The 21,954-nt window shown below is 41.5% G+C and overlaps 1 protein-coding gene and 1 long non-coding RNA gene across 5 annotated transcripts in view; one reads left to right on the top strand and one right to left on the bottom strand.

The window, feature by feature from the left end:
• The window catches only part of DNAH6 (dynein axonemal heavy chain 6), a 257,763-nt gene that overhangs the window by 116,646 nt on the left and 119,163 nt on the right, over positions 1 to 21,954 (top strand). For all 4 annotated transcript variants that reach the window (XM_070573711.1, XM_070573712.1, XM_070573714.1 and 1 more), the window contains exons 36-42: positions 1,890 to 2,072; positions 2,611 to 2,754; positions 8,316 to 8,537; positions 9,582 to 9,729; positions 11,613 to 11,770; positions 13,212 to 13,343; positions 17,970 to 18,141. In XM_070573711.1, the coding sequence (XP_070429812.1) occupies positions 1,890 to 2,072; positions 2,611 to 2,754; positions 8,316 to 8,537; positions 9,582 to 9,729; positions 11,613 to 11,770; positions 13,212 to 13,343; positions 17,970 to 18,141 (1,159 nt within the window). The remainder of the gene's footprint in view (positions 1 to 1,889; positions 2,073 to 2,610; positions 2,755 to 8,315; positions 8,538 to 9,581; positions 9,730 to 11,612; positions 11,771 to 13,211; positions 13,344 to 17,969; positions 18,142 to 21,954) is intronic.
• LOC139075716 (uncharacterized) overlaps positions 16,756 to 21,954 on the bottom strand; it is a 62,239-nt gene continuing 57,040 nt past the window's right edge. Inside the window, exon 6 of the long non-coding RNA XR_011526419.1 lies at positions 16,756 to 17,812. This is a non-coding gene — a long non-coding RNA (uncharacterized lncRNA). The remainder of the gene's footprint in view (positions 17,813 to 21,954) is intronic.

Below are 21,954 nucleotides of genomic sequence, written 5' to 3'. Positions count from 1 at the left end.
ATCTTTTGCCCACTTTTTGTTGGGTTGTTTGTTTTCTTATTGTTGAATTTTAAGAGTTTTTTGTATATTCTGGATACAAGTTCTTTATCAGACATGTATTTTGCAAAGATTTTCTCCCAGTCTGGCTTGTTTTTTCATTCTCAACAATATCTCTCACAGAGCATAAGTTTTTAATTTTAATGAATTATCAATTTTTCTGTCATGGGTTGTGCTTTTGGTGTTGTATGTAAAAACTCATTCTCAAACCTAATGTCACCTAGATTTTCTCCTCGTTATCTTCTAGAAGTTTCATGGTTTTGCATTTTACATTTAGGTCTATGATCCATTCTGAGGTAATTTTTGAGAAAGGTGTAAGATTGGTGTCAAGATTCTGTTTTCTTTTTTATCTGGTTTTTTTTCTGCCTATCAGTGTCTAGATTCTTCTTTCTTTTTTGTTTTTTCTCTTTGCGTGTGGATGTCCAGTTCCAGCACTATTTGTCAAAAGATCAATTGACTATATTTGTATAGGTCTATTTCTGCGTTCTTTATTCTGTTCCATTGATTTGTCTGTTCTTTTTCCAAAACTATGCTGTCTTGATTACAGTAGCTTCACCGTAAGTCTTGAAGTCAGATCGTATCAGTCCTCCAACTCTGTTCGTCTTCAATGTTGTGTTCAGTATTCTAAGTCTTTTCCCTCTCCATATAAACTTCAGAATCAGTTTGTTGATATCCACAAAGTAAGCTGCTGATATTTTGACTCAGATTGCATTGAATCGATAGATCAAATTAGGAAGAACTGACATCTTAACAATATTGGGTCTTCCTATCCATGCACATGGAATATCCCTCCATTTATTTAGCTCTTGTTTGGTTTCTTTCATCAGAATCTTATAGTTTTTCTCATGTAGATCTTGTACATATTTTGTTACAATTATACCGAAGTATTTCTCTTTTTTTTTTTTTTTTTTTGACAGATTTTTATTTTTTCCTTTTTCTCCCCAAAGCCCCCCGGTACATAGTTGTGTATTCTTTGTTGTGGGTTCTTCTAGTTGTGGCATGTGGGACGCTGCCTCAGCGTGGTCTGATGAGCAGTGCCATGTCCGCGCCCAGGATTCGAACTAACGAAACACTGGGCTGCCTGCAGCGGAGCGCACGAACCTAACCACTCGGCCACGGGGCCAGCCCCGTATTTCTCTTTTTTTATGCTAATGTAAATGGTGTTGCATTTTTAATTTCAAATTCTACTTATGCTGGTATATAAGAAAGCAATTGACTTCTGCATATTAACCTTGTATCCTGCAACCTTGCTATAACTACTTATTAGTTCTAGAAATTTTTTGTCAGTTCTTTGGGATTTTCTACATAGACAATCATGTTACCTATAAACAAAGACAATTTTTTTCTTCCTTCCCAATCTCTATACTTTTTATTTCCTTTTATTGTCCTATCGCATTAGCTAAGACTTCCAGTACAATGTTGAATAGGGGTGGTGAGAGGGGCTACATTCTTTTTAAAATCTTTGGGAATTATTCCTTACCTTACAAAGATGTTTTAAATGTTTCTTTTTATAGTTGTTCTTTTTCATTGTTCTTGATTGTGAGAGATATCATCAATATAGAAGAGCATGAAATATATATTGACAATTTAACAAATGATTATAAAAGAAACATCTGTGTACCCATTACCAAATCAAGATGTAAGACATTATCAGCTACCCAGAATCTCCCGTGTGTCCCTTCCAAGTCATGGAAAGTTTTTTTTAAGTTTAATTTGTTTCATATCTGTGGTGCTACATGCTTTAGTGTAAAAGTCACAGGATATATTGCAATATGTGTTTGAACTAACTTGTTTCTAAACTTAATTATATATTTCACCTGGTCTTGTTAAAATATTCTTTGTTTCATTTTCAGCTGAGTGAAGAAACCCGAGAATATATATTGAATCTTTTCCAGCGTTATGTTGATGATGGTTTAAATTTTATCAATAAAAAATGCAGCCAAGCAATCCCACAAGTGGACATCAGCAAAGTTACTACCCTCTGTTGCTTGCTGGAGTCTTTGATACTTGGGAAAGATGGAGTTAATTTGATAATGGTATGAAGAGTTTTCTTACTCCTATGAAGCTAGGAAAATGAGATCATTGTAGATGCATTGCAAATAAATAACTCTAAATTTTGTGTAATAGGATCATCTGATTTTCAAAGTAATTTTTTGGAGGACAAATGACTGTGTAGATTCATAGAGTCTTAAAGTTGGAAGGAATTTTAGAGAGCCTATAGTTTACTCCCCTACTCATATTTAAATTCCCTTACAGTCTCCAACACATTCCCAATATGTGTCTATCTAGTAGCTGCTTAAATCTGTTCATGCAGCATAAACAAAGTTATAATAGTCAGTTGAAAGACAGCCTTGAGCTTTTTTTCTGCCTACTTCTTGCCATTCATTTTCTCATCGGAGTATTTAAACATGGACTGCTATACAACGTCACTCTGTGAACCATTGAATGAAGTAGGAGAAACATACCCTGTGCCCTTTTAAAAACGCAGGAGTCTGAACAAAAGAAAACAATCCTTAGACTTTGCAATTTGGTTAACATATAAGATATTAAAATTCTTTCTCTTTGTTCTTTCAGGAGCAAACAAAACTGAACACTGTACTGTGTCAGACTTTTGTATTCTGTTATTTATGGTCTTTGGGTGGAAATCTAACTGAAAACTACTGGGATTCTTTCGATACATTTATTAGAACACAATTTGATGATAATCCTGATGCCAGGGTAAGAGCCAAATAATTTTAATTTTAACTTTAACATAATCACTCTGAGTCATTAAAATTCAATTTCAAGACTAAAATTTTAAAAGCTTTAGTTCTTTAAATATAAATTCTTCACTAAAAGGGTTTCTAAAATTACTCACTTTTTTAAACCATAGATAACATTTATGGTACTAAAATTTTTAGGAGTCCTCTTCCAGCCATATGAAGAGAGAATGGTGTAAAAGTATATAAAAACTCCCTACTATAAATGAATATTGAATTCTAGCTAGTAAATTTATTTCTTCACAGTGTTATAGTTTGGCAATTATGAAACTACTCTCTATACCTTCTAAGATTGAGCAAATGAATAAATATATTGAGGACAATAGCAACCAGGTTTCTCACTGTTAAAGAAGGGATCTGCAAGTGTGGAAGGAGAAAGATTAGAATGCACTGTGTGTTCCTGGAGGAACCGCGTGGTGAGAGGAACTAGAAGAAATGACACCCCAGCAGCAATGAGCATGCCTAGTATGCCAATGTCTAAATACTACTCTCCATGAAAAGGAACTAAAGCTTCATATTGACATAGCTGATTCCGGGACTGGGGCAGGAAAAGTGCAAGATGAGCCTAGAGCATCTTCTTATGTCAGATAATAAAGAAGTGCTTGGAGAATGATGACACATGTCAAAAGAACACAGGGGCTAATTTGAAGGGATTCCCACTGGCCAAATCTGGGCAGATTTGAGCATCAAAATAAATAACAATAGTACAGGATTATAAGCCTTGAATGAAATGAAAATCTATGAATCTATACTGATAATCAAAATATATGTGAATAAATAAATAGAGGAGAAGAATGATCTCTTCCTTACAGTAGAATACCAACTAATCTGTATAGGAGAAATGATGGTGTTAGACAGTCATTACTCTGCAACCATTGTAGTAATAATTGATCCAAGCAGGAATTATCAGTGGATGCTAAAACTAGTGGGTGAAGGTTTGATGAGAAACAATATTTACATAGTTTCAAAGCATCTCCTACAAATTACTGATTAATTACAAAGAGAAAAATAGTATCATTACAGTAAAGAAAACTGCAGACATCACCTTAACTAAGCGATCAATTTAACATCATCAATATTAGGACAAACCTGTGCCTCCTGATATGGTGCAGTGAGAAGGATACACCCTTGCTTCTGAAGTATTCCTTTAAAAAATGTGTAACCTAATTATGAGGACACACCTGGAATACCCGAACTGATGAGCTTTCTACAAAATTTACTGGCCTGTATTCTTCAACAATGTCTGTCATGGGGGAAAGCTGAGGCACTTTTCCAGATGAAGAGACTAAACAGATATAAGTAAATGCAATGCAATATCCTAGGTTGGATCCTAGACCAGGAAAAATATAGCTAAAATGACATTATTAAAACTATTGGCAATATTTGAATATGGAATGTAAATTGGATAATAACATTATATCAGTATTCAATTCCCTGATTTTGATTATTTTACTGTAGTTATATAAGAAAATATCCTTGTTTTTTAGGAAGCACGCACTTAAGTGTTTAGGGTAAGGTGGAATAGCGTATGCAACTGACTCTCATAGAGTGAGAGAAAGATAGCAAAGCAAATGGGGCAAAATGTGAACAGTTAATAAAGGTAAAGAATATATGGGAGGTCTTTGTACCATTCTTTTAACTTTTCTGCAAGTTTTAAATTATATCAAAACAAAAAGTTGCCAAAAGAAAAGAAATTCCTGAAGTCAAGAAGCTAAGCCCTATGGATGAGGACCTTCTAGTAGATATGAAACTCTGCTGGATCTTCAAGATGATTGTATCATAATTGGACAGGATGGACCAGAACAGGACCATTGGGAATCTGAGACAGAGAGACAGACTCCTCTGGGTCAAGGGAAATGATCTGGGGTCATAAAGGGCAGGAGATGGCCCAGAGCAAATATTCAGTTTTCAATTCAACAAATATTTACTGAAAACTGGTTACATGGTAGGCACCCTTCTGGATACTGGGACTAAAGCAAGTAACTAAAGTCCTTAATCTCACTGTTCTTACATCACATTGAGGGGAGTCAGCAGTAAACAAATATACAATATATCAGGTGGCAGTAAGTCCTAGGGAGAAAAATAAAGCAGGGTAAGGATGATAGGGAGAGCCAAGGTACAGTGGGGTACTACTTCATATATGGTAGTCAGGAAAACTCTGTTAATAAGGTCAAATTTGTACAGCATCCTGAAGAAAGTCAAAGAGCTAGTGATTATTGAGGGGGAAAACATTTCAGTCAGGAAGAAAAGCAAAGGCCTTTACTCAATAAATAATTGCTTGGCAATTTTGAGAAACAGCAAGGAAGCTGGTGAGGTCAGAGCAGAATGACCAAGTGAGAGTGCAGTAAGAGATGAGGTCAGAGAGATAGCAGGGGTGCAAAACATGTAGGGCCTTATGGGCCATTGTAAGGACTTTGGCTTTTCCCTTTGGGCACAATGAGAAGCTATTGATGGATTATGACCAGAGGATATTTAGCAGGATAGTGCCAGCCCCTGTCCTGGCAGTGGTAATGCTGCTTGGATAACAGGAGAGAGTCCAGATGAGAAAGTGGATTCCTACTTCTGTCTGCAAATCCCAAATGAATAGCCTGTTGGATTTGTATTCCTTGTCTCAATTTATGGTCTTACAGCCACCCAGTACTAGCTAGAACCCAATGACTGTTATAGAGTCTTCCTTCTTTACTAACCTTCCCATAGCCAATGAAACACTAAGTTGAGTGAATTTTTTCTTTTAATTATTTTTTTACAAATATGTCCTCTTCTCTTTGTCCTCATTACCTCTGGATAACTCACGTTCTTTTCATTTGTTTTCTGGTGTGTTAAAATACCCTATTTATTATTCCCTTGCCGTGGTTCCAGTCCTGTCTAACTCACCTCTAGATAAGTGGTTTTTTTTAATTACAGGTTACAATCTATTAATTGGTCATGAAATCAGTTGAAAGAGTTAGAATTCAGTTTTTAAAAATAAAATAGCCACTATCACAACTTTTAGTCAACATTATATTGGAGATCTAGCTAGTGCAATAAGGCAAGAAAAAGAAATAAAACAAACTTTGGAAAGAAAGAAATAAAACTGTCATTCTTTGCAGGAAACACAACTGAATAGGTAGAAAATCCTAAAGAATCTACAAAAAAATGATTAGAATTAATAAGTAAAGTAGCAAGGCCATGGGGCTGGCCCAGTGGCTGAGTGGTTAAGTTTGCGCACTCCGCTGCAGGCGGCCCAGTGTTTCGTCAGTTCGCATCCTGGGCGCGGACATGGCACTGCTCATCAAACCACGCTGAGGCAGTGTCCCACATGCCACAACTGGAAGGACCCACAACGAAGAATATACAACTATGTACTGGGGGGCTTTGGGGAGAAAAAGGAAAAAAATAAAATCTTTAAAAAAAAAAAAGTAGCAAGGCCATTAGATACAAGATCCACAAAAAGTCAAAAAATAAAATTTTAAACCAATACCATTATGATAGTAACAAAATATCAAATACTTAGGAATAAATCTAATGAAAGATGTGAAAGACTTCTACACTACACAGCATTGCTGAGAGAAATTTTAAAAGATCTAAATAAAAGGAGAGATATACTATGTTCATAAATTAGAATACTCAATGTTATTAAGATGTCAGTTCTCCCCAGTATATTCTGAAAATTCAAGACAATTCCAATCACAAAATCCCAATAGATTTTTATGGAAATTGACAATCCCATTAAAAAATTTACATGAAAATGTAAGGCACCTATAATAGCCAAGAGAGTCTTAAAGAAGGAGAACAAATTTGGAGGACTTAAACTACATGACTTCAAGAATTCAAGACTGTAAAGCAACAATAATTAGGAGAGTGTGGTATTAGCACAAGGGTAGACAAAGAGACCAGACAGGTAGACTAGTGACTTACCTCAGAGGAGGATGCATGTGTGGCTGGTATTGACAGGGAAGGGGAGGAAGCGAGCTTTCTGAGGTGCTGGACATGATCTATTCTATTTCATGATCCAAGGGTGGTTACATTGAAATTTACGTATGTAAAAACTTCAAACTGGATTCTTAAAATCTGACAAAAAGCGTTATAACTCAAACTTTTTTTTTTTTTTGAGGAAGATTAGCCCTGAGCTAATATCTGCTGCCAATCCTCCTCTTTTTGCTGAGGTCCTTTTTGCTGGCCCTGAGGTCCTGAGCTAACATCCATGCCCATCTTCCTCTACTTTCTATGTGGGATGCTTACCACAGCATGGCTTGCCAAGCGGTGCCATGTCCACACCCAGGATCTGAACCGGCGAGCCCTGGGCCGCCAAAGCAGAATGTGCACACTTAACTGCTGTGCCACCAGGCCAGTCCCTGAAACATTTTAAAAGTTGAGGGCCAGCCCCATGGCCTAGTGGTTAAGTAAAGTACACTCTGCTTTGGGAGGCCCGGGTTTGGTTCCCAGGCATGGACCTACACCACTCATCGGGTGGTAACCCACATACAAAATAGAGGAAGATTGGCAACAGATGTTAGCTCTGGGCCAATCTTCCTCAGCAAAAACAAAAAGAAAGAAAGAAAGAAAAAAGAATAGACTAGAAAATGGAGTGATTATAGATAATAGGGGTAAATATTATACATATTTGTACATACACATATATATGTAAGTACTAGGCCACCATGTCAAATGGATTTCTTATTAAGAATCACTGTCAAATAAGCTTGAAATACCACTGCTCTATATAGCTGCCAGATTGAACCTTCTGAAATGCAGTCTAATCATGTCACCCACCTACTTAGAATTCTTCACTTATCTCTTACTCCAAACTCTTTACTTTAATAAATGGGGCTTTTCATAACCTAGTGCCAGTCTGTATTCCCAGATTCATCTCTCACTGTAATTCATAGTTCTCATAGTTCCCAGCATGCATGACACTTTCCATGGCTCCAGCCTTCCCAACCTGTTTTCTGAGCCTAAACCCTGATCCTTTCTTCCTCATCCCCATCGCATCCCTTCTTTGCCCATCTGACTCTTGCTTGTTTTTCAAGTCTGAACTGTGGCATCACTACCCCTTAAAAACCTTCCTAAATCTCTAGCCACCACCACAACTCCCCTCCAAGTAGAAATGAGCCATCCCTCCTTTGTGATTGTACTGAAGTCCTTTAGAACCCTTATTTCTCCATGTATATTAACTGATGTCCTTGTGTTGCCATGTGAATTTTAAGGTCGTTGAAGGCAGAGGCTGGATCTCATTCAGCATCTGCTCCCAGCACTAAGCACAGTATTTGGCATGGAGTAAGCCCCTGAATGTTGAATTGAATTGAAAATGCTATACAATTCTAACATGGGGTTTTAATATAATCAGTATATCAGATTTTTTTCATTCATTGTGGTGCATGACTGTGCTTAAAAAATTACTCTGATACCTAAACAACTTGTTCTCTACAAAGAAAAAAAATCCAAATCCTTTCATCTTCTATGACTGCCTTTGTTTCTGTGTGAATATTTCTATTGCGTGTGTCAATCCTATTGAAAGTGGAGTTTTATTTTATGCTTTAGCTTCCCAGTTCTGGCGATCTGTGGAGCATTCACATGGACTTCGACACCAAAAGGCTGGATCCCTGGGAACGAATTATACCCACCTTCAAGTACAGCCGAGAGGTTCCATTTTTTGAAATGCTCGTCCCCACAACTGACACCGTGCGCTTTGGGTATCTAATGGAAAAACTACTGGCAGTCAAGCATTCAGTGTTGTTTACCGGAATAACTGGAGTTGGCAAGGTAGGAAACCTACATCAAACAAGAGGGTCTGTCCAATGAGGGCATGACGGATTGAGGATTGTAAGCCTCAGAGATAATACATTGCCTCTCAGGGGAAATTCTTTTGAATTTTGATCATCTTTTCCAGGAAGAACGTAACTATGCTGAATCTATATCGATCTTGGGAATTACTCCAAAGTTTACCAGTTTCTGAATAAATCCTTGGTGTCAATATCACATAAACCAGAGAACCCTGTGGACGAAAGTTTTGTTTTTGGGGGCTTTTGTGTTGTATCCCTTGGAGTTTCTGGGGCTGCCACTGCTGTTAGGATGGGAATTGGCCAATGCAGTTTGTGTCCCCAAGAGACTGTTGGTGAAGTATGTCCCCTCCCGCCCATTTATTTCTACCTGACGCAGCAATGGTGTTTGAAAAAAGTCTAGGGGAAATGCTGATTGTTTGGTCTTCTTGGTTTTAGGGGAGTCTACATAAATGGAGATTCGCTGTTTCCCCCTCTAAATTACTTCTAAAAGAATTTTGAGTCCTTCTGTGACTCTTGCTATCAAATTGACTTGAATAGTACCCAAGATGGATTTTGGTTTGAAACTTAAGATAAAAACTTTTTGCTGAGATAGAGGTGATTAGAATATGTCTTTGGCTCTGATAAATATAATTAAATGGAATCTCCAGGAAGAGAAAGGCAGACGTTTCAATCTGGCTTTAACCTCTCTCCTTTGATCCTGTTTTGTTGTTGTTATTGTTGTTCTTTGGGTGTTTTTTTTGGTGAGGAAGATCGTCACTGAGCTAACATCTGTGCCAGTCTTCCTCTGTTTTGTGTGTGGGGGTGCTGTCACAGCATGGCTTGACAAGCGGTGTGTAGGTCTGCTTTCTGGATCCAAACCCGCAAACCCTGCACCGCCTAAGCAGAGCGTGTAAACTTAACCACTACACCACCGGCCTGGCCCCTTGATCCTGTGTTTTACTCATTGTACTGGATTATTACTGAGATAGTCAACCGAAAGGTATATATTGAATGTGAAGTTAATTAACATTTTTTTAATTTAAAGTCTGTTATTGCAAAAGGATTGCTAAATAAAATTCAAGAATCAGCTGGCTATGTTCCTGTTTATTTAAATTTTTCTGCTCAAACTTCATCTGCAAGAACACAAGAGATCATTGAGTCAAAACTGGAAAGAAAAAGAAAAAATATTCTAGGTAAGAATTATTTTCATTTCTCTCACACAAATTGTTTATTAATAAGCTAATAAATCACAAAAACAGTACATGTGATAAAATTACAACGGGATTCTTTTTTTACTTAATTTATTTGTAAAGCTGATTTTGTTAACAGTATTTTTTTCTGTGCTATACATCTAGATATCTTATTGTTAGCAAGCAAGTAGTTTATTTCTAGTGTCACCGGTCACCCAGAACATCCTCAGTCTCCATCCCTCCGTGGCTCTCCCTCTCTCCACCCATGCTCTACCTTCAACTCTGCCTTGAATTCACTTTATTTAAAAACAAACAGACAGACAAACCTTTTTATATCTGGTGCTTGAGTTATCAGAACCCAGCGGGGAATAAGCTTGAAACTGTTTTGGTTTTTCCTTCAGTCGGTGCTCTCAGCCAGATTCTGTGGGGTCCCCCTCACGCTCCCTTATTAACTGCTTAGATAAATAGCGTGACTCGCAGTTATTTTGAGTCTGGTCCAATGTAAAGCTTCAATCTCATACCCAATGTAAAGCTCTTCCTCTCCTCTGTCGTAAGCCAGGTTTGTGGCTGGAGGTGCTGGAGGTGGAGGGGGCATGGGTGCTCTTTTACTCTTCCCCACCCTCCCTCTAGGAAGCTCCGGTGTGTTGGGATGGGAAGAGAAGGAAAGGACAAGAGTTCTCCCTACCTGGCATTTAGATGGGTCTCTGTGTGGATCGTCCCTGCTTATCTGGCTGGCACTGACTGTCCATCTCTCTGTGTGGCAGGCTTCCAGGAGCAGGCTCTCTGAAGGGCTCCCACAAGAGTTGTGCACAGGACAAGCAGTGGCCTCCCCACTAGAAGGTTCCCTGAGGTTGGGAATCAGGATCTCAGCCCCCACTCAGTCCCACCCTCCAGGGGTACATCCCCCAGTCCTTGCTACTGGGGTCCACTTGCCAAGCTCACAGCCCTCCTGTGTGGAGAACAGCCAGAGCTCAAGCTCAGCTGCCTTCCACGTTGTCCGTCATCTATTAGGGCCTGCTGCACCAAGCTGTGGGGATATCAGCTGCTTCACTGTCCCCTCTCTGCTCTTTTTCCTGCTCAGGTAGGCACAAAGCAATGGATGCAAGTCTTTCTGGTGGGGGCCCAAATCGTTATGAATCATTCTCTTCGAGTTCCCCCCTCCCTACTCCCTAGCCTGCTACTTAGCTTCCAGGGACTGGAAGATGGAACGGGACACTGAGTTTGTCTCAGTTCCTTTGGAATTGTCAATGACTCCAGAGTGGGTGGAGTCACCCCCTCTGCTTGCATTGTTCTCTTTTCTCTGTTATCACTCATTCTTTTTTTCTGAGGAGTGTGTACATTGACTTTCTTTAAGTTAAATATGGCATTGTGCAGCTCCACTGTCAACTGGATTTCCCTGATGTGATAAGGACGCTTTTGAATATCCAGCCCTGTTTTCCCTGTAGAGAATGGTGAGATGGCATTTATGTAAGGAAACGTTTGGTATTCTTCTGCTTCCTACCGTGAAAAGAAAATGGCCTTCCTCAGCCCATGCTCGTGCTGCACAGTTGGTGGAGACAGTGGGTGTGTCTGGGATTGAGAAAGGTCAAGACCAAACAGGAGAGCTCACATCATCCTGCACCTCTGAGAGTGAAGGGGAGGGACCAATTGACAGCGTGGACATGTGGGCCAGGTCCACATCTCCCTGCAGGGGCTGGATGGGGCCAGAGGGAGGTCTCTCCTCCCCGAGGCAGGACTCCTCTGGGGCCCTCCTCACTCACGAGAGAAGAACTGAGCTCATTATGACCTACAGGTGTTCACTGAGTCCAAACACCTACCTAAGTTTTGTCTTACATTTTCCAAGGGCAAATCATGATTCTTAGGTTAAATTCACTTTATTTCCCCAGGAGCACCAGGAAACAAACGAGTTGTGATTTTTGTTGATGACTTAAACATGCCCAGACTGGATCGCTATGGCTCTCAGCCTCCAATTGAATTACTTCGGCAGTATCAAGATTTCCATGGATTTTATGACAGAAGCAAACTCTTTTGGAAAGAAATACAGGTTACTTTAGGTTTTAAATTAATCTGCATGTTTAAATTTAAACAGCAAGAAAATATGGAATATTGGCTTGTTAGGGTTGCCATAACAAAGTACCCCAGACTGAGTGACTTAAACAACAGAAATTTATTTTCTCACAATTCTAGAGGGTGGAAATCTGAGATCAAGATGTCAGCAGGGTTGGTTTCTTCCGAGTCCTCACTCCTTTGCTTACAGATGGAAGTCTTCGCCCCGTGTATTCTTTCCGTTCCCGTCTATGTCCAAATCTTCTCTTCTTATAAGGACATCAGCCTTATTGGATTAGGGCCCACCCTAATGACCTCATTTTAACTTAATTACCTCTTTAAAGACCATATCTCCAAATTCAGTCACTCCTAGGGGTTAGAACTTCGACCTGATTGGGGACAAGGATACAATTCAGCCCACAACATATGGCTTCGCTTTCTTATATGTAATTTTGTTCATTCAGTCTTTCTTGCTGCACTTGATTCAGGAGATTTGTGGACAAGTGAGACAGACCCCGCCTGCCGGAGGGCTCAGCTTCAAAGGATGGATGGACATGTATTTATAATGCAGGGTTATGAGTGGAGGGAGACAAGAAGGAGGCAGGGGTAGGGGCTGGGTTGAGGCTGAGAGAGGCCTTCCCAGAGGAGGTGATGTCGGAACAGGATTTTGCAGGCAGAGCATGGCAAAGCAAGGAAAGGCAGCAGTTTGTATCACAGAAGCAGGGAATATAGAACACCACAGCAGTATGGAATGGGAGCACCAAAGTGGCACGAGATGCAGAGGTCAGCCCAAGGGGGCCATGGTCCATGACGTGGAATGTGGATTTATCCTCTAAGTTGTGAGAGCCTCTGAAGGAAATGCTGTTGAAAGATCCCTTGGCTGCAGGGGAGGGATGGGCTAGAGGAGAGGCAAGGCCAGAGGCAACTGCAATGTCATGTGTTGATCAGTTGATGAAAATGTTGTGCCCAGAGGCTTGCAGGAACCTAACCAACACCATATCTCCCCTAGGAGCAGTGATTCAGTGTGCGTTAATTCAGCGTTACTACAACTTTATAGAACACAACTACCACAAATAACAAGGATTGACTATACTTAGTATTTGTTGAATGAATATATTTTAACTTAAGATACAAATTCTTATAATTTTTTAAGATTAAATTTTTACATAGGAGCATTTACACAAGGTAGATGAGTTAGCTGAGTGAGGTTGGGCAACTTGACCATCCAGGGCCTTGATTTTTTCATCTACAAAATAAGGATGACAATAGCGATCTGAGTTTGTTGTGAAGATTAAGTCAGATAATTTGTAGGAAAACGTAATACAATGCTGGCATATGGTAGGTCCTCAAAGACTATTGGTTCTCACTCCTGCCATTGGGGTGGGGAGAGCTCATCTCTTTCTTTGCTGGGTGACCCAAGTGGATTTCTCCCCACACAGGACGTGACGATTGTATCAGCGTGTGCACCTCCAGGCGGTGGCCGCAACCCTGTGACCCCCCGCTTCATCAGACACTTCAGTATGCTGTGCCTCCCGATGCCCTCGGAGCACAGTCTGAAACAGATTTTCCAGGTGAGCGTGGATTTAAACTTAAGCAAGGGGGGAAAAGAAAATATATTTGTTCCAAGACTCCCACAGTCAAAACACCATCAAAACAGTCTGTTGTGTTTCTAGGGAGCCCATGTGTCCCTTTCCTGAGCAGAAACCAGGTAAGCACAGGGGCATCTGGGCCATTGCTGATGGGCGTTTGCACCAGTGCCTTCTGTGTCTGTGGTCTCAGAGATACTTTTAGGGATGCAGAAAAATTGTCAAAACACAGCCCCGACCTTTAAGGAAGGCTGTGTCCTGGGCCCTTGCCTCTTAGCACTTCACATACAGTTCTCAGCAGATCTCACCCACCGCCTAGCCCTTGCCACCATGCTCATCTCCTCCTGACCTCCAGGTCTGTGTGTCCACTTGCCCACCAGACACAACCCTCGATACCCCACAAGCTCAAGCTCAACACACCTAACTCAGAATCCGTTGCCTCCACTGTACCACCACCTCCAACAAAAAGGACCACCTATATCTCTCCCGCCTGTACAAACTTCCTTAAGGGGCCACTTCCTCACCCTAAAGTGGGGAGAATACCTGTGCCTGCCCTGTAAGAGTGTTCAATCAGTGAGTCATTATTTGAAATGAATGATGAGAGAACTTGAAGCAGCTTGACTGGAGCGAGCATGCCATAACCAATTGGCAAAGTCGGCTTAAAGGAGATAGATTGTGAGCTGAGCTCTGGAGGATGGGAATTGACAGTGGAGACTGGATCCTGGGAAAAGACGGTACGTGTGTGAAGGCAGTCACAGAGGCAGGAAATGGTAAAGTGGACATACAGGTAGAATGAGACAGTAGGGTGGCTGGTCTGGAGAAGCCGACTTTGGTGGCAATCACCCAGGAGCCAGGGGGCCAGTGACGCAGGAGTGAGTGACCTCTGCAGTCACCAGCATCGGCGTTTCCCTCCAATGAGGCCCTATTAGAGGAGAGAAAGGACGGAGCCAGCACGTACTCAACCATTAGTACATGGAAAGTAGTTTTCATATTGAAATAGCTTACATCCATGGGAAATTATTTTTAATAAATTTGAAGTAGATCCAATAAGTTGTTTACGAGCTGATGCCAAAATGATATATAAGAACTGCCACATTTTGAAAATCTCTTGGAGAGGACTTTAGAGTATGAAATGATGAAAGCTTATCTCCTATAATTAAGTACCAAATATAGAACAAGACATGAAGTGGGTAACAGGGACCAACACAGAAATTAGAAGACTTTTAATTCCCCTCCTTTTTGTGGAGAACCTTTATGTGTATATTTTGAAGTGAGAGATTCCCAACCATGCTATCCCGACACACTTTGTGATGTGGCAGTCGTGAGGGGGGTCCCTAGTAACTTATACCTGAGGATAAAGTACTGAATTTGCTAATTATTTCATATTTGAATAAATTAAAGCAAATGCAAAGTTATCCCAACAAAAATGTCCTTCTAATCATTCCAAAATGCTTTCTTGGGTGGGAAGGAAAAGGTGGAGTCTGGGATCCCAGAAATGAGCTTGGGCTTGACCCTCAGCCTCCTCCCTCTGCCTGTGGGATTGTCTTGTCCACAGGAATGTGTCACTCACAGGAACATCACCCAGCAAGTACATCACAGCTGAAAACAGGCAGGAACTGTTTCTTCCCACTCTAACTTAGAGGCTATTATTTAAAACTCCCATGAGCTGTGTGTGGGAAGGGAAATGAAATGAGGCAAAACTAAGAGATTCTGGGGACCACTGGGTTGGACTGGATTCAGTGGGGAAGTGTATTTTCCTCATTACCAGAGTAGACAGGGTATTTTACTTGTAGGAGAAAAGGACTAACTCTAAATCCACGGGTCCCAAACTTCATTTTTAATCACAACCCTTCTTAACAGGGCCCAGGAAGCCCAAGCCTACCCTCCTGTCCTTTGTCATTGTGTGGAGGAGAAAGAATTTGGGGATGACTGAGAATTGAAGGAAAGCAAAATCAATAAGTTACATTCAATTTGTTGTTAGGAAAATATATAAAGTGATTTCTACTTTATAAAAGAACCCAATGAGTCTAAGTACTATATATGAATATGTTTATAGTATATATATATATATATATATATATATATATATATATATATATGTAATGTTTTTAATCACGTATTAGTTCTAAAGCAATCAGTAATATCACTGTACTTGCTCTGAGAGTCTGTTGTAAATTAAGCAGCCACATATGAAGAGGGAGCACAGCACTGACAGGCCGTGGTTTGCACAGACTTGGATTGTGTGTGGTTATAGGTGACTCTTCCCTGAACCACAATTCATGCACATCTTAGTGCATGCCAAAAATATGTGTCATTTATACACTCTAAGGATAAACTAAAGAGAACACAGCAAATTAAACTGATAATATTGTCACTGAATTAGATGTAATTTCTAATTAGAAAGATATAACAGCAGTAATTGAAAACCATGATCAACTCCAGAAAATACTATTAATATTCTAATGCCAAAGCATCCTTCCCCAAAACTGTGGGGATTTCTGGCTCTATCTTCTGTGTATATTCTTAGAAGGAGCCTTGCAAAGATGCCAAGAGCTTTAAATAGAATACCAAGCTGTGGTCCTCGGTAAACATAATGACATGCTAATTTTAACTTATGAACATCAGTTTAGTAGCCCTTCATTCATTCATTAAAGAAATATTTGTTGAGCATTTACCATGTGCCAGACATTGGTATGTCACTTTAAACAAAACAGATGCCATCCCTGTCCTCGTGGAGCCTCCACCATGGAGACAGATGATAAACAGAAGAATGGGGCCAGCCCCATGGCCGACTGGCTCAGTTCACACGCTCCGCTTCCGCGGCCCAGGGTTTCACAGGTTCGGATCCTGGGCGTGGACGTGGCACTGCTCATCAGGCCACGCTGAGGCAGCATCTCACATGCCACAACTAGAAGGACCCACAACTAAAATATACAACTATTTACTGGGGAGCTTTGGGGAGAAGAAGAAGAAGAAAAAGAAGAAGAAGAAGATTGGCGACAGATGTTAGCTCAGGTGCCAATCTTTGAAAAAAGAAAAGAATTAGCTTTTTTAGCCACCTCACACTTTAGGAGTATACCTGTGGCCATTAAAACATTTAAACAAAACAAAAGACAGATGAATGAACTATTATATACATAGCTTTATGTATATTTGTGTGGTGGAGAATAAACAGACTGGAATTTTAATTTTTTTCATATATATAATGTATATATAATATACATAGTAAAATTTTTATTTTATATATACTGGAGTGGTTCTACTTGAAATAAAGGCAATATGGAGAATGTTAAACTCATGTTGAGGGCCCAGGAAGCGGCACCTCCAAAAGATAGACAGTCTTCATATGCTGCTAAAACTAATACAGGAAGTTCATTGAAAACAAATACTTCAGGTCATTTCAAAATATCTCATTATGAGCCCCAAATCTAAAGTCACAAGGATTGACTTGCAAGCGCTGATGTACATTCTGGTGGCTTCTCCCATGAGTAACTCCATGAGGTAATGGTGATGGGACTTTATCTATTTCAAAGTTGATAATGATTTTCCCAAGCAACTGGGGGTAGGGGCTAGCTAATAGATATGTACTTTCAGGTTGTGGCAAGTTATATATGAGAAGATCAGAGACTGATGGGAAGATATAGTTTAGACTGGGCAGTCAGGGAAGGCCTCTCTGAAGAGATGATGTGTATCCTGAAACACAAAGGATGAGAAAGACTCTGCCAAGCAGACAGCCATGTGGGAACGGGTAGTGGGAGAGGGGAACAGCATATGCGAGACCCTGAGGGAGGAGAGAGCATGGAGTGTTAAAGCCAGTGTGGCTGGGACACAGTGAACGATAGGGAGAGAAGGTAATGTGAGGAGGCTGGCTGGGAACAGAGCATGGACTGACGGGAGTGCAGTGCCTGATTTGCGTGATTAAAGGTGACAGAGGGAGACAGGAGTAAAATGGAGAGGCCAGTGAGTGAAGGAGGGAGTGAAGAAGCCCAGATGAAAAAGAGCGGGGGCTGGAATGCAGTGATGTCAGGGGAAACAAAGGCAAGCTGACAGATTCAAGTGGTGTGTCCAAGATTGATCATGGAGGAAAGACAGTGGGAGGTGTCAAAAGAGACTTCCAAGTTCCTGATCTGAGCGGAGGGTGGGGCCATCTACTCAGATGGGGAAGCTGAAGGCTGGGGCGTTCAGAGTTAAGAGTAAGTCCCACTTTGAATATACGTGAAGATGAAAGTCTATGGAATTGTTGGTCGTTCACCCATAAAAATCAGAGCGAGGACCTCAGTTCCTTTCCAGACGAGCTGGGGCACTCCATGAAGACCCTCTAGACCAAGGCGAGCAGAAGTCTAAGTTTCTTGAGAGGAAGTTCATGCTGAGTTCACTGGTCAGATGGGAATGATGCTCAGGCGTCACCAGAGAATCACACGAGGCAGGAGTGAGCCCATTCTTGAGAACATACTCTGAAATGAACACGAGTTTAACACCCAGATGTCCTTGCATTGGCATTTGGCTTTCTACTTATTATTAGAAAAAGTACCACCGAATCTAAACTATTTGAAAGATAAATTGTTGGTGAAAGAAAAATCTAACCTTCTCATACTGTGTTTCTGGTTCTAGGCCATCTTAAATGGCTTCCTGAGCGACTTCCCACCAGCTGTAAAGCAAACTGCCTCAAACATTGTGGAAGCCTCAGTCGAGATTTATAACAGAATGAGTGTTGATCTTCTGCCAACACCGGCCAAGTCCCATTATGTCTTTAACTTGAGGGATTTATCCAAATGTGTGCAAGGTAGTGTACGGAACCCTCATTCTCTGACCTGCACCCTCGCCTCATTTCCACTTACCCTCAAACCGCTGAGTAGAGTTGGATGTACATGGGCGTCTGTGACTTGCCTGGAAATCCCCTTACGTGTCCCTGTTCAAGTCACCCTCCACCCCCACCCCAGGCTGACTGCTTCACAGCTTCCCTCAAGCTGCCAGCATCCCCTCCCTTTCTCACTCCCAGCTGATGACCAGTCTTCTTATTTCACGGAAAAAACAGAAGCAATCAAGCCAGAACTGCCTCATCTTCCAAATCTCCCAGACAACCTGCATCGGCCTTCCCTCCCACTGCAGTGGCTGAGCTGTGCCTGCTCCTGTCACCGGCCAGTACTCCCTCTGGCACTGAATCCCATCCCCTCCTGCCTACACAAGGATTTTGCTTTTATAATTCCCGTTTCTCTTCTGCGTTGTCAGTGCTTCCTCCTCTTTTGGATCATTGCTAACAGCATAAAAACCTGCTGTAATCCCTCCCATCTGAAAAAATAATTTTCTTTAGGCCCCCTATCTCTCTGCTGCTACCTCCCCACCATTTTCTCTGCTTTTTCTAGAAAGACCCTTTAAAGAGTGGTCTCTCGTCGCTGTCTCCATACTTGCTCCAGGTCTCTCTTTAATATACTCCAGTCAAGCTTTTATACTTGACCCTGCACTAAACTGCTCTTTCCGAGTTCACCTCTCTATCTTGCCAAACCCACTGGTCAGTTGTCCATCTGGTCCTTAACCTTTCAGCAGTGTTTGGAACAACTCTCTCCTCCTTCTCTCTTGAAACCCTTCCCTCTGTGGTGTTCAGGACACGCACTCTCCTGGGTTCCTTCCTCGCTCACTGGCTGCTGCTGCTCCCTCTCTCTCTTGATGGCTTTCCCTCTTCTTGCATGCCTCAAAATGTTGGGGTGCCCAGGGCTCCGTCTTCAGTCCTCTTTTTTACCTACACATACTCCCTCTGTAATCTCAGTCAATTCTATGGTGTTAAATGCCATCTGTTCAGAGATGATACTCGAATATCTACCGCCAGCTTCACCCTCTCCTTTAGTATTTGATTTGTATATCCAACTCCCTTCTCAATGAGCTCACTTAGAGATCCAGTTGGACTTAAACTTGGCACACCCGAAACTGAATTCTTGCTTTATCCCTCCTCGCTGGCCATGTGTACCCCTGCCCCAGTTGAGGGGACTACCATTGTTTGCTCTGGCCACGAGCCTTGGAGCCTCCCTGATTGTTCTCATTCCTTGATGATTCGCATCCAATCCATCAACAGCCCTCATGGCTTTACCTTCAGAATGAATCCCAAATATAACCATTTCTCACCACTCCATCCACTACCACTCCAGCCCAAACCACCATCAGGTCTCACCGGGGTTTCAACAGTGAGAGCCTCCTCTCTCTCTGGTCTCCTGCCTCCAGGCGGCCCACTTTCCTCACCTTAAACCCAGCTCTGCATTCCGCATGGAGGTGGGTACCCCTTGTTCAGATCCTCCCAGGGCTGCATTCCACATCACCTGCTGTGGGACGGAGGCTGTGAGTGATCTGGACCCAGCGGCCCCCAGCCTTCATTGCCTACCACCTTCCTCCTTGCTGCTGCCACCTCGCTGCTGGCCCTGAAATCAGGCCTACCCAGGGGCCTCTACACTTCCCCTGGAATGTTCTTACCTCCGATGTCCACATGACTCACTTTCCCTGCTCCAATGTCACCTCCTCCTCTTCGTCTCTGTGTCCCTTCATAGCATTTAGTGCCTGAAATCTTCTCCTAGATACTTATCTGCATACGTATTTATGTCTCTGCCTCTCCCAATAGAGTGTTAGCTCCACAGGGCTGTTTGTTTAGTTCACCACTGCATCCCCAGTGCCTAGAATCATGCCTGGCGCTGAATGAATGAACGTCATAGAATGTCAGAACTAAAAGAAAGCTTTTACAGTACCTAGACCAAGTCCTCGCCTTATTTTTTTTAATTAAGATTATGATAGATTACAACCTTGTGATATTTCAGTTTACATTATTGTCAGTCATGTTGTGGGTACACCACTTCACCCTTTGTGCCCTCCCCCCACCCCCCCTTTTCCCTGGTAACCACCGATCAGTTCTCCTTGTCTATATGTTAACTTCCACCTATAAGTGGAGTCATATAGAGTTCATCTTTCTCTGTCTGGCTTATTTCGCTTAACATAATACCCTCAAGGTCCATCCATGTTGATGCGAATGGACCAATTTTATCCTTTTTTATGGCTGAGTAGTATTCCATTGTGTATATATACCATATCTTCTTTATCCAATCATCAGTTTCTGGGCATTTAGGTTAGTTCCACGTCTTGGCTATTGTAAATAATGCTGCGATGAACATAGGGGTGCATGGGACTCTTTGGATTGCTGATTTCAGGTTCTTAGGATAGATACCCAGTAGTGGGATGGCTGGGTCATAGGGTATTTCTATTTTTAACTTTTTGAGAAATCTCCATACTGTTTTCCATAGTCCTCACCTTATTTTGTGCACAAGGACAGCAACTCAATTGCTCAGTGATCTGCTCTGTCCCCATCCAGGGCTGATTCCCCATCCAGTTCTCTTGGTTCTACACCGCTCTTAATATCTTTTCTCAATAAATATTAAAAAAACTAAAGTATATAAATATATTTTAAATATCTATGAAATAGCAGTAAGTGAAAACCATCGAGCACTTCCATGTAAAGCGATGACTGGGCTCTCTGAAATCCGGCTCCCTTTTCTGTCCTCATCAAAATCTAATTCACTGCCAAACAGAGATGACATCTGCTGCATATTAACAAGGCCGGGAATGAACTAGGAGATAATGGCCAATGGCCGGAGCTGAGGCTTGGCTTTAAGGACCCTGACCGCCCTGACTGCCCCTCCCTAACGCTCAGTCATCACCACAGGTTCCTGCTCTTTCCAACTCTCCTTCTGAGGGCTCCGCTACTCCCTTTTCTCTTTCCTGCCCCATAGCCTTCCTCCCCCTTCAAGAGCCCGGGGACTCTTGAAGCTGGCACACCATCCCTGCCATAGGATGACACAATGACTTGTATTCCTCCTCCACTAAAATTTCACCCTCCTGGCTTAGCAGTTTAGTCCAGGGATTCATGAACTCACTTTTCCTAGAAAACGTTGGAACGTGGCTTTGTTTCCTTTGTGAACTGCTTTGGACTCACTTCCTGGTCCCCAGACATTGTCTAATCTAGTCATTTATTTATCATCCTTCCCAATTGTCTTTCTATTCCTATTTTTTAGATAATTTCTGAGCCTCAAAATTCAGATCCATGTTATCTCTGACAATGATATATCATAAAGTACCCAGGAAATTCCAACTTTGAATATCTTTCCCCTTGTCCCCACATTTCATTAAAATGTCCTAGAAATGCCCTTATTTCTACAAATATTAGCTGAAAATAATTAAAACTTTAAGAATTTCAAGAAACGTATATGTCACACACACACGATTCGAGCTGCAAAAAAAATGTGACATCATTATCTATAGAAATTCTCTATTATTCCAAAGCAGCAATGGATGGCACGTACTGTGTGGTACGGAGCACCCTGTCTGTTGTGTGTATCTGTGCCTAGTAGATACTCCCTGACCCCTCTGCACGTGTGAGGAGCCCCACGCGAAAGGTCCCCGTGGAGAATGAACACTTCCAGGACTGCTATACATCACTGCTTTCGTTGTAACTTGAAATTATTAGAACTGTGTTTTCAGTTACAATTTATATTAATACAAAGAGTGCTCAGAATAATTTGAGTAGAAGCCAGAAGGACCAGGGGCATTTGGTGAGGTCTGAACA

This window comes from Equus przewalskii, chromosome 14, assembly GCF_037783145.1.
Source record: "Equus przewalskii isolate Varuska chromosome 14, EquPr2, whole genome shotgun sequence".
NCBI lineage: Eukaryota > Metazoa > Chordata > Mammalia > Perissodactyla > Equidae > Equus > Equus przewalskii.
The sequence above is the reverse complement of the archived record's forward strand: the minus strand, read 5'-3'. Positions and strand labels throughout refer to the sequence as shown.